Below are 17,944 nucleotides of genomic sequence, written 5' to 3'. Positions count from 1 at the left end.
ACACTGGCAAAGCTTAGGGATATTTTTGCTAAGACGATCCTTTTAAGATCACACTTGCTGTACCCCGACATAACCCCCTCCCAGTTACGGTTTTCATTTACTGGGCAATGTTAGTCTTGTTTTAAGTGGCACTGCGGTTAGCCTTGTTCTCATTATGTAAGTCCTCTACCTCCGCTTGTACCACCTATGACCAAGCCACAAGACACGCACAGCCTTCTATCTGCTGGGCCAGTGATGGCGAACCTTTTGAGCTCGGCGTGCCAGCATTTTGAAAAACCCTAACTTAACTCTGGTGCCGTGTCACATAGAGAAATTTTTTGATATTTGCAACCATAGTAAAACAAAGATTTATATTTTTTATATTTATTTTATATATTTAAATGCCATTTAACAAAGAAAAATCAACCAAAAAAATGAGTTTGCGTGTCACCTCTGACACGCGTGTCATAGGTTCACCACCACTGTCTGGGCCATGGGGTAATTGCTGCGTGACGTAAGGAATTAGAAAATTATAAAATGAGGAGTGTCCAAGCCTGTGGAGAACAAACCAAACCCTCAAGTCTTTTATGCATCTTACAAATGGTCTTGACTAATGTTCCACTAGGACAGTGGTTCTCAACCTTGGCTGCACATGAGAATCACCTGGGAATCTTTTTAAAATCCTGATTTCTGGGCCTCATCCTCCGGAAATTCTGTTTCTTTGTTATGGGGTGGGGCCACAACATGAGTAACAAAGAAACAGAATTTCCGGAGGATGAGGCCCAGAAATCAGGATTTTAAAAAGATTCCCAGGTGATTCTACTGTGCAGCCACGGTTGAGAACCATTGCTCTAGGAGGTACGAGGAAGTCTTTTGGAGGAGCAAACTAAGATCAACCAGGTAAATGCAAACAAGTATATATTTGGAATCAATGTGACCTCAATATTCCAAAAGATAATTACAAAGTGACAAACATCCTTTTGATGGACTGAAGTTTAATTAGTCCATACAAAGTGAGCTTTATACCTTTATGGGTATTGATTTCCAAGTTACTAAAGACTTCTCTTATATTAATAATTTTACTATGGTCTATTTTGATTCCTTATGTTCTCACTTAAATTATACCAGAAACCATAGTAAAATTAGTTTATTGAAGTGCATTTCCTTTGAGGTTGGGCAATGACCAGCCAATTGGTTTTCCTCTCCTCCTGTTACAAACAAGCCACATCTGGGGATCTGCCTATAGAGAATACAACATGATTGTGTGACTGACAAATTCCACAGAACTGAGCCAACTGCAGTCCTGACTGTAGTAACTTTGTGATAGGGACCCGTGCTTATATTCATTCATGTTAAAACTAATGAACGAGTGGATGTGGGCAAAGATCACCAATGGCTGCTAAAACATTAGATTAAAAATTACTGAGCAACTTTAAAATGGATAAATCAGAACAACACTACACAAACACAAACCCACTGGTCCATCTCTACTTGCAAATTGCAAACATCAGCAACTATTCATTCGATGCCAGATGTGATGCAACAAGAACACAGCACCACCTGCTAAATAATCTCACAAAAACAAAAAAGCTGCGATGGTAGTTCAGAATGAGTCACCAAAGACCCGCCTCTGTTGTATGTGGATTGTCATGAGCTGAAGGCAACCGAGACCCTGCAGGCTCCCGGGCAACGCTTCTCTCTCCCTTAGGGAATTTAAATTAGGGGCCTTGCCCATAATAAGAGTTTCACCAGAAGTTGCTTTTTTGACCTGTGTATAGGGCTGGGCAGCTACTAATTACTGGACATCTGCTCTCCCCTCTGTAGCCCCAGGTGCCTTACCTCATCCTTAGCTCAGGTCACATATCCCTCATTTTAACTTTGTCTCTGTCCCTCTCCTGTATGTGGGGTCTGACTCTCTGATATATGGGGTTCCCATATGTACATATGTAATAAAATTTGGTTACTTTCTTACCTGTTTCATGTAGACTTAACTATTAGACCAGCGGGAAGAACACTGAAAGGAGTTTCTTCCTCCTGCACATTAACCTACTCCTCATCAGGTCTAACTATTAATGCCAGTTTGCAAGAAACGCACAGGCAGAGAAACATGCCAAATGAGACCATGGGATGGAGACAGCAAAACCCTAAATGTGGGAAATCCTCAGGACAAATGACCCAGTTCCTCCAACAAAATAAATTGCAAAGAAAAACAAGATGGATAAAAACTGTTAGAATTTAAATCTTAGCAGACATATCAACCAAATGCAATGGGTGAGTCTTGTTTGAAATATGATGTCATAAAAATTCTTATGAACTGATGGGAAGAACTCAGCAGCTTGATTTCATATTTTTTTTCAGAAGGGTGTGATAATGGTACTGTGGTTATGTTACAAAGAGTCCCTATCTTTTAGAGATATATACTGAGTACCTGGAAATGAAATGAGAAGTCTGGGAATTGCTTTAAGGATTTAGTGGGGAAGGAGGAAGTGGGCAGATCAAACTGGCCAGGTACCGATAAATGCCTGAACTACTCCTTAATAAAAAGAAAACAAACAAACAAACAAACAAACCCCAAGCTACAGGATATTACCAAAGTGTTATTGAGGGCTCTTGTTCTTTCTTCTTGTTTAGAAAACTCTTCATAATGCAATCAGAAATGCATAAACACTGACGAACATGACTTAAATGACACTGATTTCTGCATGAGGCTTGGTACTGGGCATTTCTGCTGAGCACTTACACCCTTGCCCCCTCCAGGGCTGTTTACTATTAAAGCAGTGCCTGTGGAAGGGGGCAGTGGTCTGGGTTGCACTTATCCATATGGAGGCAAATCAGTGAGTTGAGCTTATGCCAGCCAAATCAGCATGAATTCCCTTGGCCACAGGGCTTGTTCAAGAATGGACCCCCCCCAGATAGACAGGCCCTCGCTCAGGCTTTGGGAAAATCTCCAGTTCTCTCTCAGTAGACTTGAAGAGAAGACACAGTTTGGACCTGCGCTCTGCCAGCTTGACACATGTTGTGGAGTATGTCTGAGAAGGAAACCAATCTGGGGGTAGGCAGAATTTGCAACAGAGAAAAACTGGGTTCTGGTGTCTTTAGTTGAGCTCTGCATGAAGCTGTGTTTCAGTTTGCCCTTAAAACTAGGGTGGCTTGGATGTTTTCTCCAATTGCAACTGAGAGAGTCCTAACCAATAAGAACACATTTTCATGGCAAAAATCTCATATACTATATCAAGTTAGACAATCAAAAGTGCTTTGATCACTGTGACCCAAACCCCAGTCTCCTCCCAGGGGATTATTGTTATCTGCTGATATGTATCTTTCCTATGCATTTACTTACGTGTGATACAGAAATGCAGTTGTGTGTGACCTAAATAGCATCACGTGTTCTACATATTCCGAATTCTGGCCCCTTTCATTTAAAAATAGCAGTGTGTATCTCCAGACAGTTCTTCAAGTGCAACAAAATGTCTAACTCTTTAAGTGATAATCTGTCTCAGTGGACAACCCATACCTGTAATGGGTGAAGGTAAAAGATGATATGCCAGGTGCTTCTGTAATTGAAAACAGATTTTGACCAAGTAACTGTGATTAGCAGATCCTAGACCAGCCGTGGGCAAACTACGGCCCGCGTTTTGAAATGAATAAAACTGAAAAAAAAAAAAAAAAAAAAAAGACCGTACCCTTTTATGTAATGATGTTTACTTTGAATTTATATTAGTTCACACAAACACTCCATCCATGCTTTTGTTCCGGCCCTCCGGTCCAGTTTAAGAACCCCCTGTGGCCCTCGAGTCAAAAAGTTTGCCCACCCCTGTCCTAGACAGTGGGCAGGAAAGGGAGCTGGACAAGAAAGCGAATTTTGACTGTTTCATCCTAGATGAAGAAACAAAGTACAGTAGAAACAAACCCTTGGCCAGGTCTCAGCTTGCTATTTACTACTAGCAGTGCAATGTTACAGAACTGTTGCTAATGCCTGTTTCCTTGCCTATAATATATGTAATGTTTATGATTCAGGCCGAAATTAAGAGCAAGTACCAGAAGCATTTTGTAAGAGCAAAGCACTGTTCAATTTGTGGGTATTATGATAGTCTCACATTCTCTACCTATAGGCTGTTGAAGCTCTTCTCCTGTTTAAAATATCTATTTTCAATATAAGTATAAAGACCACTTGTTTTCACCCAAGAATTTAGCTGATAAAAACAAGGTACCAATGCTTGAAGCATTTAAAGCAAAACAGAGACATATTCATTATTTAATTTCTTTCAAAACTCTGAAGGTGAAGTGCATATTCAAAGCAGTTTCCTTCCACAACTGCTTCTTGACCTGCATTTTCTTCCAGGGGTTGAGTCTCTTAAACTTAATACAACTAAGTTTCTGACAATATAGGCTTAGTTCGTTCCAATCAACTGAGGGGAAGTGAAAATGAGAGGTGGATGTAGGAAATACCAAGCTTTGAAATGAGAAAATCCAACAGCCTCCCTCACCACGAGTGAGCACAGAAGCCGTTTCAGGTGGGGGTGAAGTGTTATACTCGAACCCACACCTGTCAGAACAGGCACTGCTCCTAATCAGTACCATATTGGGTTGAGAGACCCCCACCCCCAACATTATAAGTATGAAAAAACAATTATTTCACCCAGTACTGCCACAAATCTAACACCCACCAACTGTAACATGTACTGTTATCTTATGTGCCACAAAAATAAAAAAGAATGCAAATTAAAGTTGAAGAACTGATAGAGCACTCAGGCAACATTTAGTTGCTTTAAGTGATACAGAACTTCTTATTTGTTTTTAAAATCACAAAGCTATGTGCCTGGCTGGCATGGCTCAGTGGTTGAGCATCGACCTATGAACCAGGAGGTCATGGTTCGATTCCGGGTCAGGGCATATGCCTGGGTTGCGGGCTCAATCCCCAGTGTGGGGCATGCAGGAGGCAGCCAATCAATGATTCTCTCTTATCATTGATGTTTCTATCTCTCTCTACCTCTCCCTTCCTCTCTGAAATAAATAAAAATATATTAAACATATCTGAGAATTCAAAAAATATTTGTATTAAAAAAAAAAAAAAGTAAAATATCGGATTTTTTTTACTGTGCCCAAGACAAGACACAAAAAAATTTCAGCCTGTCAATGAGATTCAAATGTCAGGCCCAGTTATTTCCAAACTTGTGTTTCTATTTTGATGGAGCACAGCTGTGGCAGAGACCATGCTTATTCTTATTCTGTCCCATCATCACCTCTATGACATTCACTCTGCAGTTAGTTTTCTGAAGGGCCACTATTCTCTTGCAATGTGGATACAGCAATGAACAAGAGGTACCAGACAAGTAACTTTAGGTCTGATGGGTGCTAACCAGACAACACCCTGGGGCACTGGTTGGTGTAAAACCACTGGCCTCATGCCCCTGCCTCAGCATCTCAGATCCTGAACCTGCTCACCAAAGGGGTTTGAGGAACAGGTTCTTTCTGGCTGTCTCAGCCCATATGCATTGCATCTGGCCTTTCTTCTGTTTTTGTATACAGCCAGGCCCTTATACGCCTGGATGTGCTCCCACTCCAGCTAAGAAAACAGATGGACACTTACAGTGTTTTGAGGTAGGAGTGACACATTAACAGATAATTAAGAAGCAATGTAGCCAAGTACTACAATAGAGACAAACTGGGTATTTCAGAATCCTAGAGAGGGGGTGAGATGATAAGAAGAGTGACACTGAATACCGGGAGTGGATCAAGGATCTACAGGACACATATTGCATCGCGGAAACGAAATCTTTTTGGCGTGCACAAGAGAAGCACAGGCGGAGGTGAGACATAGGGCAGGTACACCAGCACCCAGGAATGGTTTGCTGTTAGCGCAGGAGGCAGCCATGTAGGGGATTAGGCGGAAAGAAACGGGGAGGAGAGGTGATTTGCAGGCCTGGAATTCCAGGAAGGTGGTGAGGAGATCGGAGCTGTTTTAGGAAGATGACTGAGCTGGTTTATGGAGGATGGGTTCAAGGGGGGCACAAGAGGAGTCAAGGAAATCAGTTAGGAAATAAGCCAGTACAGAAGCCCAGATGAGATAAAGAAGATAGGGGCCAGAAAAGAGTAATTCAGGAGATGAAACAGGTATGACTGAAGGATACTGGATGTGGGGGTGGGGGCTGGAGAGGGTGAGGAAGAGAGAAGTCCAGGACAATGCCATGAATCCACTCGAGTCTGAGTGGACGGTTGGAACAAACTAAGAACAGGTGGCAGATGGGCAGCAGAAAAGAACAGGTTTTTGGGGGAAGAAAATGAGTCCCTTTCAGGCATTCTGAGTCTGAGGTGCCTGTGGGACATCCAGGTGGAGAGGCCCAGTTAGTGGGGCACAGCTGAGCTGAAAGTAGCGAAGGTCTTGGCTACACGTTTAGATTTAAAAAAAAAAATATTTTATCGATTTTTTACAGAGAGCAATGGAGACGGATAGAGAGAAACATCGATCTGCTGCCTCCTGCACACCCCCTGCTGGGGATGTGCCCGCAACCAAGGTACATGCCCCTGACCGGAATCGAACCTGGGACCCTTGAGTCCGCAGGCCGACGCTCTATACACTGAGCCAAACCGGTTAGGGCTAGACGTTTAGATTGAAGGGCCTTCAATATATCTGGGATACCTAAAACCAGGAGAGTAAATTAAGTCTGTCAAGGGAGATCCCAACACAATTGAAATAGAGAATTTTGGTCTTCATTCCTCTTTCTAGCAGACTTCCCATATTATTATATTTCCTTTTTTTCTGGGTGTCCTTTCCTAAGTAAATAAACTGACAATGTCAGTATAGGGGGAGGTAACACGTATTGTTTCAAGTAGATCCTCAGTGGACTAGTAAATAAAGCCAACTTGATCTCAGTGCAACAGAAAGCCTCCCTTTCGTATGGCACAGTTCACACCTCAGGGAGCACAAGGATCGACAGGACACACACTGCATCGCGTAAACGAAATCAACAGCACCCGCTGCTGCAACTCCAACCCCCAAAGTGACCCGGCCCCACCCGCCCTGACTTCCTGGTCTCCCCCAGCATTTCTCGGGCCTGCTCCGCTCTTCCTCCCGCCTCTGCTCGGCTCCGTGCAACCTCGCCCCAGAGCGGCCTCCCTGGACCACCGCCTGCGATCTCCATTTCCGTTATTTACACTACGAAGGCTCTGCTCTCCTGACCTCCCCGCCCCGGCTTTACGCGCACAAGTTCCTCTAGGGCAGGACTGTCTTCTCCCCCGTCACCCCAGCTCCTGAAAGCACGGGTCTGAAGATGGCACGATTCCGTGAGGCGCCCAGCAGGATGGATCAGGCTGAGCCTGGTACGTACGTACGGCATCGGCTCGGTGTCGGACAGACCGGGTCTACTCTCAGTGTCCTCACTCGCTGGGACTTCCATCAGACTCCCTAACCCCCGGCAGCCTCTCTCCCCCAAATGTAAAACGAGACTAGACCCCCGGGGCGCACACACACACAGGAGCACGCGGCCGGAGTCGGGGCGGAGCGCGGCCCGCCCTGCCGCCATGTGGCGCGGCTGACCGCCGGGCGCCCACCTGTCTCCCGCTGCGTCTTCACGCTGATGTACTGGCGCAGCTTCTTCACCGCCCGGTCCCGGATGCCCTTCTCGTGGGACGCCAGCCGCTGGGCGAACTGGATCTCGGCCGGCTGCATGGCGGGGGCCCTGCAACCCGCCGGAGCATCCCCGGCCACAACCCGCCGTCCCTCAGCCTTCCGCCGCTGCCAAGCGACCGCCGCCGCGCCGCTTCGGCCGCAACTGCGCAGAACGCGGCGGCGGCGGCGCGCGGGGCGATGACGTCACAAAGGCGCCGCCGGCCCTCGCAGCGCGTTCTGGGAGCGAGTGCCGCCGGCCGGGGCACAAGCCAGTGGTGGTTGGCGTCGCTCCTTCGCTGTTGTTGGGTCGATAGGGCGCCAGGCCGTTGACGGCGAGGTTAGCCAGGGCTGGGTCTTGGCCAGGAAGAGTCGGATGGCCAGTTGTTAAAGTCCTAGAATCTCTAAGTCCACTCACAAAAATACCCATTTGGTTGGCAGCTGTCTTGCAAAATACACGGCACCGAGTTTTTAACTGTATTCGACTTCTGGTACCGCCTCGGCAGGTGGAGCCTGGGAAGAAGGGCCGTTCTTCGCTTTCTTGGCGGGATGTTGGGGACAGCCCCATGGAGAGGCCTCCATGGCCAGGCGTAGGCAGCGTCCTTCCCGCGTCTCCCCGTGTCTTGGTCCTGGTGCAGGCGCAGGTCCCAGTGCGGGAGCAGGTGCCTGAATGCCAGCAGGGCAGGGTCCAGGGCAGGGCATGGCAGGTCCCTGTGCGGAGGTTGGGCCTGGGGCAGGGAAAGGGCAAGTGCAGGCAGGTTCCAGGCGGGGACAGGGATCTGGAGTGTCCTCGTGAGACCGCCCTCAGGCTTGGAGAGCACGCACTCTGGGACTCGGCAGTGTCCACTTCCTGCGAGTTTCAGAGACAAACGAAGCCTTAGTGACTTAGTCGTAAAGTAACTCGGTGTATTTCAACCCTAAGCTGCACCGTATTTTGAGGACCCAGGGGGCCTATCTGGGACAAGCGAGTGGACTGGGAGACGTCTCCAAGTTTATGCCGGTCATCTCAGTTAGGGCTAGCGGGCTGCACCGACACTCCCTAACCGGCAGACTTCCCCAAGAGCCTATTGTTAGACGCCGTCCACCCTCGCTAGAGGAGCTCGGACCGAGCGCGGGCGGGCAGTGCCCTTGAACGCATGGCCCCTTAGTTTAGCATCTCTCCGCAAACAGTATTTCACTCAATGCTTACACCCGGGTCTTACTGTTTTTCCACTTGGCAGTGACCAAGTTTAAAACCCCAGCTAAGCCGGAAGATCCGACGCGAGACCTGGCCGTGCCCACCCCCAGCCCGCGGGGCAGAGAAGGCTGCGCAAACTCCACGAGGTTTGAGCCTTGCCGCTCTCCATACCCGACCGCCGTGGTGCTAGTTCTCGCGCTCGTTCCCGCGCGTTCTGGTGTGAGGGGTCAGAGGGCGCCCCGCGGCGCAGCGCAGGCACCGGGAGCCAGGGCCGCGGCGGCCATGGGCGAGGCGGGCGGCGCTGAGGAGGCCTGCGGGGTCAGTGAGGAGGCCTGGGCTGCCGCCCGCGTGTCTGAGCGGCCACCCTTTGCTTACCCTCGCTTACTGCCGACTCTGTCGGCCTCGTCCAGGGCGCCTGAAAACGGCCCTGGGCCTCTTTGAGCCGCTGGCGTGGCCTGGGCCTGGGGTGCAGGCCGAGTGGCCCTGCCTCTGATCCTGGAGGCGGGTCCAGGAGGCTGCGCGGTGGGCGGTGGGCGCGGGAACACGAGATGGCGGTGGTGCCCCTCGGACACCTGGAGCCGGAGCCGACCCTCTCCGCGAGGCTGTGAGGCTGTGTCGGGGCTTAGTGTAGATTCCCAGTGGCCCCGATGTCGCTTCCACCACACGCGATGGAGGAGGATCTTGGTTCTGCCCCCTGTTAATGGCGGTGCTTTGAGTCACCCCACTTCCTGTTTCTGACCCGGGCAACCTGGAAGGGTTACGGTGGACACTGAATGAGGGGGCCAGCCGAGGGCTTGGGCACCCGGTAGGAATCTAGGAAACTCCCTTTCCTCCCGATGAGCCGGGCGCTGAAACGTTAGGGAGAAGTTGCTGGCGTTTTCTTGGACGTCCAGGCGCGGGGCCTGGTGTGCACGGGAAGAAGTGGCCCCGCTGTGCAGGCGGGGGCGTGGGCTCCGAGGTGTGGTCTGTACAGCAGAGGGCGCTGTAGGCACAGGCGTGCCTTTGAAGCTATGAAGGTGAAAGGCGTGGAAAGGGAAGCACGCCCAGGGGCCGCTGGTTCTAGTCGCCCGAAGAGAAACGTAATAATCTGAAGACCTGTTTGTTCTTCCAGCTTATGGGAACTAAAGAAGAGTTTGTTAAAGTCCGGAAGAAGGATCTGGAACGGCTGACGACTGAAGTGATGCAAATACGGGACTTCCTACCCAGGATACTAAATGGGGAAGTACTGGAAAGCTTCCAGAAATTAAAGATTGTAGAAAAAAGTGAGTCTTGCTTCCTCTCTAGCAGGCGTTGTTGGTGACAGCAGTCTGGTCCAGCATGTTTACCTTACTTACATAGATAACGGTAAAATAATTGTAAATAAACCTCAAGGTACCGTTCTAGCTCTTCATTGCATTTGGGAGAGTCAGAGAAGACAAAGTTAGAAAGGGAGGGGCTCGAATGAGTGACTGGGACCTGTGGTGTTTGTGTTGGAGGAAGGGTTGCTAGCTCGCTGAAGTATCTATTACCAGCTTCTCTTTCTCTCCACCTCCTTCCTTGGCAGAAGAATTATATATATATATGTATATATGTATATTTTTATTGATATTTTTATAGAGAAGAAGGGAGAGGGATAGAGACTTAGAAACATCAGTGAGAGAGAAACATTGATCAGCTGCCTCCTGCACACCCCCTACTGGGGTTGTGCCCACAACCAAGGTACATGCCCTTGACCGGAAATGAACCTGGGACCCTTCAGTCCACAGGCCAACACTCTATCCACTGAGCCAAACCAGCCAGGGCTGTTTTTATAATTTAAAAGCTCTGCTCCAAAAATTAAGTCCTTACCGGTGGAAGTTAAGGATCTTGCCATGCAGTTAAATGCATCTGTAGAGATGGCTGAATGTGTGCTTGCTTGTCTCTAGGTTGATGGGTTGGTCAGTTTCTAGCCCTTGTCCATTTAGACGATGAGAGTTGAGCTGAGCTGCCACATAAGATATCAATCCAGGAGCCTATTGACGTTCCTGGAGATATTCTGGGATTGAATCAGCACTTGCCTAATTGAAGCTGAATTATAATCAGAATCAACTTTCAGTGGTTAAGGTTGACTCACCACAATGCATCTATTTGCCATCACCTGTAGAAAAGGTGCATGGAGCGGGTGTAGGTTGTGTTTCTAGCACTAGTCCAGGCAAGAAGTTATCTTAACAGTACAAGTTTCTGGTTTGTGCAGATGTGTTTGGTCAGGGGGCAGGCACATTCAGTTAGCCAGGAGAATGCTCATGGTCGCCATAACTCCCTGCCCCGTTTATTGTCTCTCTGGAATCCTCAGATCCACTCTCCTCTGCCAGGTGCTGTAGGTTCCTGCAGAATGCTTGCCTCTGGCTTCCTCGCTGCCAGCAGGGCTCCCCAATGGAAGGCATCAGAGCCTCCACAGTCTCAGCTCTCACTGGGCTCCAGTAACACCGTTTCCTCCCCTCATTCCTTCAGCTGAGGGGTATTGCTAGTCCCTGGGTGCTCACTGTCCCTGTTGGGTCTCTTATCTTTGCGATCCCATAAAGTCTCAACATCTGGGTTGATTTGTTTCCCATCAGGATCCTGCTGGATAAGTCCATGTCACTGGTTACCATGGCTTCAGCTCATTGGCTTCTTAAACTTCCCAGTTCTGATGCATTGCTCATCCAGCAACCTTCTGAGAACAGTCAGTCATCCCAAGTGCATTTATCTTAAAGGAAGGAAAGTGGTAACTGGTAGCAGAGAGTGGCAATCTGCAAATTGGTAAAACTGGCATTCTGAAAAGTGTACCAGGGTCTCATGAACAGATGAGCATGGGTCAGTCTTTGGAGATCAGTCCTCCACCAAAATCAAATTGTGCTCACAAAAGCCAGGGCCACCCATGAGTCTGGTGACATGATCAACGTTAGACTTTAGGACAGTGATGGCGAACCTATGACGCGTGTCAGAGCTGACACGCGAACTCATTTTTTTGGTTGATTTTTCTTTGTTAAATGGCATTTAAATATATAAAATAAATATCAAAAATATAAGTCTTGCCGAAACCGGTTTGGCTCAATGGATAGAGCGTCGGCCTGCGGACTGAAAGGTCCCAGGTTTGATTCCGGTCAAGGGCATGTACCTGGGTTGCGGGCACATCCCCCATGGGGGATGTGCAGGAGGCGACTGATCGATGGTTCTCTTTCATCGATATTTCTGACTCTCTATCTCCTTTCCTCTCTGTAAAAAATCAATAAAATATATTAAAAAATATATATATATATAAGTCTTTGCTTTACTATGGTTGCAAATATCAAAAAATTTCTATCTGTGACACTGCACCAGAGTTAAGTTAGGGTTTTTCAAAATGCTGACCCGCCGAGCTCAAAAGGTTCGCCATCGCTGCTCTAGGAGATCTTGTCCTTTCCCTTGCCATGTGGTTACCTCTTTCCTCACTGATCTCTCAGCCATTTCTTCTCACTTTCCTCTGCTGACTCATCCTTCTTTGTCAGCCAGTGGAGTTTCTTGAGGCTCAGGCCCAGGCCCACTCTCTCCTCACTCCATGCCTCTCTGTGGGCAGTCTCTGCCCACAGCTTCAGTTACCGTCTTGGTGCCAGTGGCCCCTGCATTTATCTCTAGCTCAGACCCCCTCCAGGCTCAGGCCGTAACTGCTGTGCGGTATTTTTTCTCACGTGTTTGTCAGTCACTTAAAATTCTAAATGTTTGTCCCAGCCTAATCAGTCTATGGCCATCAGAAAGGACCTGGTCGTCTCCCAAGGTCGGCTTTATGGGCTCATTGTAGTGAGGGCCACACCCCAGAGGAGCCGGGGCATCGTGCCAAACAACGAAAGGACAGAGCTGCTGTAGCACTTGGGCAGGGTGGAGTAGGTGAAGTGCAAATGAAGTCATGTTTTGATGGGCTCTGAGCAAAGTAGGGCTGTGTGCCAAAGGGTCAGCATCAGACCTCACTGCAGTGGACCCAGGGCCCGTTTCCTTGAAAACTACAAAACGTACATCGATGAGCACTTAGTGTCTAGAAATCCTTATTCGAATCCCTGCAGCTAGCTGGAAATCAAGGCTGCTGCTCGGTCCCAGTGATTTTGACTCTGTAGGTGAGAGCGGGCTGTTTCCTTCTTACTGGTATAAGTAAAATTTCTGGCAGTGTGGGATTTTACAGAATAAGCTTCTTCTGAATAAGAAACTAGCAGTCACTGAAAGAAGGGGTCATTATGACTCTCTTACAGTTGCAGTGTGTCCATGAGAGGAGTATTGTTTCCTGTTAACGTGGCAGCTAGCTTACTGTGTGTCTTGTCCCAGCCTGACAATTGCAGGACAGAGTTTCACTGTCTCAGAGCAAGCTCATTTTTACTTTCTACATCGGACTCATTATATTAACCCCCCTCATGATATCCATCCTCCCTCCTCACCTAAAACTGTGCTGCCTGACTCTCCCCAGACAATCCACACACAGACTAAGGATCCTCCTTGTTGCCCATTTCTCCTGCTCACTATTCAACCCTCACTGGTCTGCCAGTAAGTCCTACACATTTTCCCTCACGGGTGCAACCTGAGTTTGTCAGCTTACCTCCATTGTCACTGCCACCACCTGAGTCCAAGCCCCTATCATTTTGCCTGAATCTCTGCCTCCTGGCAGCATTCACTCATTGCCACTCTCCAGTCTGTTCTATGCACTGTAGCCTAAGTAATTAAAAAAAAAATTCTCGTCCTAGCTGGTTTGGCTCAATGGATAGAGGGTTGGCCTGCGTACTGAAGGGTCCCAGGTTCCATTCTGGCCAAGGGCACATGGCTGGGTTGCAGGCTGGATCCCCAATAAGTGGCGTGCAGGAGGCAGCCAATCAATGATTCTCTCTCATCACTGATGTTTCTGTCTCTACCTCTCCCTTCCTCTCTAAAATCAATAAAATATGTTTGAAAAAAAAAAAAAAGATTAAAAAGAAATCCTCACCCCAGCCCTGGCTAGTGTTCTCATTGGTTAGAGCAGTGGTTCTCAACCTGTGGGTCGCGACCCCTTTGGCGGTCGAACTATCCTTTCACAGGAGTCACCTAAGACCATCCTGCATATCAGATGTTTACATTACGATTCATAACAGTAGCAACATTACAGTTATGAAGTAGCAACGAAAATAATTTTATGGTTGGGTTACAACATGAGGAACTGTATTTAAAGGGCCAGAAGGTTGAGAACCACTGGGTTAGAGCATCAGCCCATGCACCAAAGGGTCTCGGGTTTGATTCCCAGTCTAGGGCGTGTGCCTGGTTTGCAGGTTTGACCCCCAGCCCTAGTCAGGGAGTATGCAGGAAGCAACCAATCAGTGTGTTTCACACTGCTGTATATCCCCTCCCTTCCTTGCTCCTTCCCTCTCTCCCTCCCCCTGATCTACCCTCCCTACCTTCTTCTTTCTCTGAAAATCAATGGAAAAAATATCCTCAGATGAGGATTAATAGCAACAACAACAAAAATACCCGAGGATATGTTTGGAGAGAGGAAGGGGGAGAGAAAGAGAGAGAAACATCAATCGGTTGCCTCCCATATGCACCATGGCTGGGGATTGAACTCAAAATCTTTGGATCTTCAGGATGAAGCTCCAACCAACTGAGTGACCTGGCCAGGGAAGCCCAAGTAATTTTTAACAATTCAGTCTTTTTTTAACCCTCACCTGAGGTTATATTTTTTAAAATTTATTTTTGTTGAGAATATTACAGATGTCCCTCTTACCCCCAACCCCTTTACTTTCCTCCACTTGGCTCCTGCCCCACCCCAGGCCTTCACTTTACTATTGTCTGTGTCCATGGGCTATGCAGATATGCATATAAGTTCTTTGGTTAATGTCTTCCCACCTCCTCCTCTCCCCTTCCCTCTGAGATTTGTCAGTCTGTTCCATGCTTCTATGTCTCTGGACCTATTTGTTCATTAGATTCCACACATAAGTGAGATCATGTGATACTTGTCTTTTTCTGACTGGCTTATTTTACTTAGTGTAATAATCTCCAGGTCCATTCATGCCGTCTCAAAGGGTAAGAGATTTTTTTTTTACAGCTGCATAGTATTCCATTATATAAATACTAGAGGCCTGGAGCATGGGATTCGTGCACTGACGGGGGGAGTAGCCTGTGGGTATCGCCTGCTATGGAATCATCATTCAACCCGGTCAGCCGAGTGGCTGTGAATCTGCCCTCTGAGCGGCTGTTCTCTGGTCCAGCATTCACCTCTCCAGGGGACCCATTCAGGGACAATAGCACTGAGAGGTGGCGGAGTAGGCCTCAATCCCGTGGTGGCCATGAACTTGTCTCCCAGCCTCCAGGGTCAGCTCTGTGAGCCCAGCGGCTGCGCTGCACAGCCTGTGGGCATCTGGAGGAGGCGGCAGGGAGCGAGGAGGAGGAGCCTGGGGCGAGGAGCTGAGGATTGCATTTGGGTTCCTGCCTGTCAGCCCGGTGTTCACAGCAGGAGCAGCCGCTCATCCTGGTCAGCCAAGCAGCGCTCCCACTGTGGTAGCGCACTGACCACCAGCGGACAACTCTTTCATTGAGAGTCTGCCCCCTGGTGGTCAGTGCGTGTCATAGTGACTGGTTAACCGGTTGTTCTGGTTGTTCCACCGTTCGGTTGCTGGGCTTTTATTATATAGGACAAGAGGCCTGGTGCACGAAATTCGTGCACAGGGGGCCGAGGTCCCTCAGCCCGGCATGCGCCTTCTCCCAGTCCGGGACCCCTTGGGGGATGTCTGACTGCCGGCTTAGGCCTGCTTCTGGACATCTCTCTTGCAGTCTGGGACTCCTTGCTCCTTACCACTTGGCCCCCCAACCGCTGCTGCACTTCCCAGCCATAAGCCTGGCTTCTGCCTGGGCGGTGCTCCCCCTGTTGGAGCACACTGACCATCAGGGAGCAGCTTCTGCACCTGGTGGTCAGTGAGTGTCATAACAACCAGTCGTTTTGCTGTTCGGTTGATTTGCATATTTGGCTTTTATTATATAGGATACCACAGCTTTTTTATCCACTTGTCTACCGATGAGCACTTGGGCTGTTTCCGGATCTTAGCTATTATAAATTGCGTTGCTGTGCATATATTCTTTCTGATTGGTATTTCAGTATTCTTAGGATATATTCCCAGAAGTGGGATTGTTGGATCAAAAGACAGTTCCAGTTTTACTTTTTTGAGGAAACCCCATAGTGTTTTCCACAGTGGCTGCACCAGTCTGCATTTCCACCAGCAATGTACTAGGGTTCCCTTTCCTCCACATTCTCACCAGCAATTGTTGATTTATCGACTGTAGCCATTCTGGCAGGTGTGAGATAATACCTCATTGGGGATTTAATTTGCATCTCTCTAATGATTAGTGACATTGAGCATTTTTAACAATTGTCTTAGTGTTTCATTCCCCTGCTTAAGTCTTCAATGGCTTCTCTTTGCTCTTAGGATAAAGACCAAAAACTAAGCAGAGAACCCACCAAAATCCACTCCCACCCAAAAACCTGACCCATACTGTGCCATAGTTGGAAAGGCTGGATATTGCTTTACTCAGCCTCAGGTACAGTCTCACTTCCTTATCTGTCTGCCTAGTTAGGATGCATCACTTTTTAGATGTTGTCAGGGCATTCTGTACTTTTCCTTCAGACAAAATGGTTTTATTCCCATCTTAAGGTACAAGTTGGTGGGAATACAGAGCCCCTGTTTATATGTTCTGTGCCTGGCTGACTACTTGGTCCTGAGAAACTGCCCTGCTTACCCTCCTAATTTATAGCAGTATCTCATGAAGCTAGTAGTATATGTACTACAGGAAACTGGGTGTTAAGAGAAAAAAAGATTGCCCTGGCTGGTGTGGCTTAGTGGATAGAGTATTGGCCCAGGAATGGGTTCAATTCCCAGTCAAGGACATGTACCTGGGTTTCAGGTTTGATCCCAGCCCTGGTTGGGGTTTGTGCAGGAGGCAGCCAATCAGTGTGTCTCCCTTCCACTCTGTCTGAAAATCAGTGGGGAAAAATATCCTTGGGTGAGAATTAACAGAGAGAGAGAGAGAGAGAGAGAGAGAGAGAGAGAGAGAGAGAGAGAGAGAGAGAGAGAAGGTGAGAATTAACAGAGAGAGAGAGAGAGAGAGAGAGAGAGAGAGAGAGAGAGAGAGGATTAGAGAGGATTAGAGTGGATTGGGGTGATTGTAGGAGGCTTTACTGTGAACTTGAACTTCAGCTAACCCTTGGAGACATCTACTTCTCTGGCCTAAGCCTGATCTAAGGTGTCTTTTACCTAATTTGGGCTCTTAAATTCTTACCACTTGGGTAATATGAAAGAAAACAAAAATACCCCTCCCCCTTTTAAAATAAGGATTAGGTTTGTTGGCCCTTTGGGGCCTTCCCAGGGGCCTGTCTTCCTAGACTAATCATGTGAGCCATGGTACAGAGAATGGATCCCACGGAGTAAAAACGGATCACTTGTTTAAAAGTCAGCCAAAGGACTTACATTGATAAGTATCAAGTAGATACTGGACTTTATTGTGACTCTAGCATAGTAACTCCCTTTGGGAAACTGGGCAGGTAAGTGGTGGATTTTGGAATAACACTGACGAGGGTGCGGCCAGAGAATCTATAGGGAATGAGAGGCATGATTTATCAGAAAAGCGGAAACTTTTAGACTAGAATGATGTCATGTATGCAAGTCACAAAAAGGAGTAAGCAGGATTGATTGTGGGTTAATGAGCTATTTTTTTCTGCTTGATATATGAAGCAAGGGTTGAGGTATAGTAGAGTCAGGTATAGTTGAGGTCAGTAAGTGTGAGAAGCTTATAGAAGATAAAATAATCCTGAGTTATTGTTTTTAATTTGAGACGAGAAGCAACTGGAAATAATCACATGAAAATGACATAGAATAGTCATTAAAATTATATTTTCAGGGGAATGATTTTTGTATCTGAGTGTAGAATAGGCTTGAGGGATTGGATGGAGGATAGAGTATTAATGAGAGTGTGCTCACTGAGGAAGGTTTGGGACTATGGCCACATGGATGGAGTTGGAGGGAGATATGAAGAAATGATTCATCTTGGTAAGGAAGTAAGGGCAGAGCTCAGCAATGGAAATACAGAGATGTGGGAGTAATCCGTATCCTGCATCTAACTCATGTGCCTGGTATTACCCTGTCTATGAAACGAGGACAGTTAGGCTTACCTCACAGGAAGTGTAAGTCTTAAAGTGGGACCCTCTT

General features: G+C 47.7%; 2 protein-coding genes across 3 annotated transcripts in view; one reads left to right on the top strand and one right to left on the bottom strand.

Annotated features, from left to right (window-relative positions):
• RRP1B (ribosomal RNA processing 1B) overlaps positions 1 to 7,741 on the bottom strand; it is a 28,245-nt gene extending 20,504 nt beyond the window's left edge. For both annotated transcript variants that reach the window (XM_081086502.1, XM_081086503.1), the window contains exon 1: positions 7,531 to 7,741. In XM_081086502.1, coding sequence (XP_080942628.1) covers positions 7,531 to 7,648 — 118 coding nt within the window. In that variant the 5' untranslated portion in view covers positions 7,649 to 7,741. The remainder of the gene's footprint in view (positions 1 to 7,530) is intronic.
• A 1,303-nt stretch (positions 7,742 to 9,044) lies between these two features.
• HSF2BP (heat shock transcription factor 2 binding protein) overlaps positions 9,045 to 17,944 on the top strand; it is a gene marked incomplete at its 5' end in the record, with an annotated part of 66,343 nt that continues 57,443 nt past the window's right edge. The window contains 2 exons of the mRNA XM_081087957.1: positions 9,045 to 9,080; positions 9,874 to 10,024. Of these exons, the coding sequence (XP_080944083.1) occupies positions 9,045 to 9,080; positions 9,874 to 10,024 (187 nt within the window). The remainder of the gene's footprint in view (positions 9,081 to 9,873; positions 10,025 to 17,944) is intronic.

The sequence above is a fragment of the Myotis nattereri genome (assembly GCF_964212035.1).
Source record: "Myotis nattereri genome assembly, chromosome: 3".
NCBI lineage: Eukaryota > Metazoa > Chordata > Mammalia > Chiroptera > Vespertilionidae > Myotis > Myotis nattereri.
Note: the sequence above shows the minus strand (reverse complement) of the source record. Positions and strands in the feature narration are given on the sequence as shown.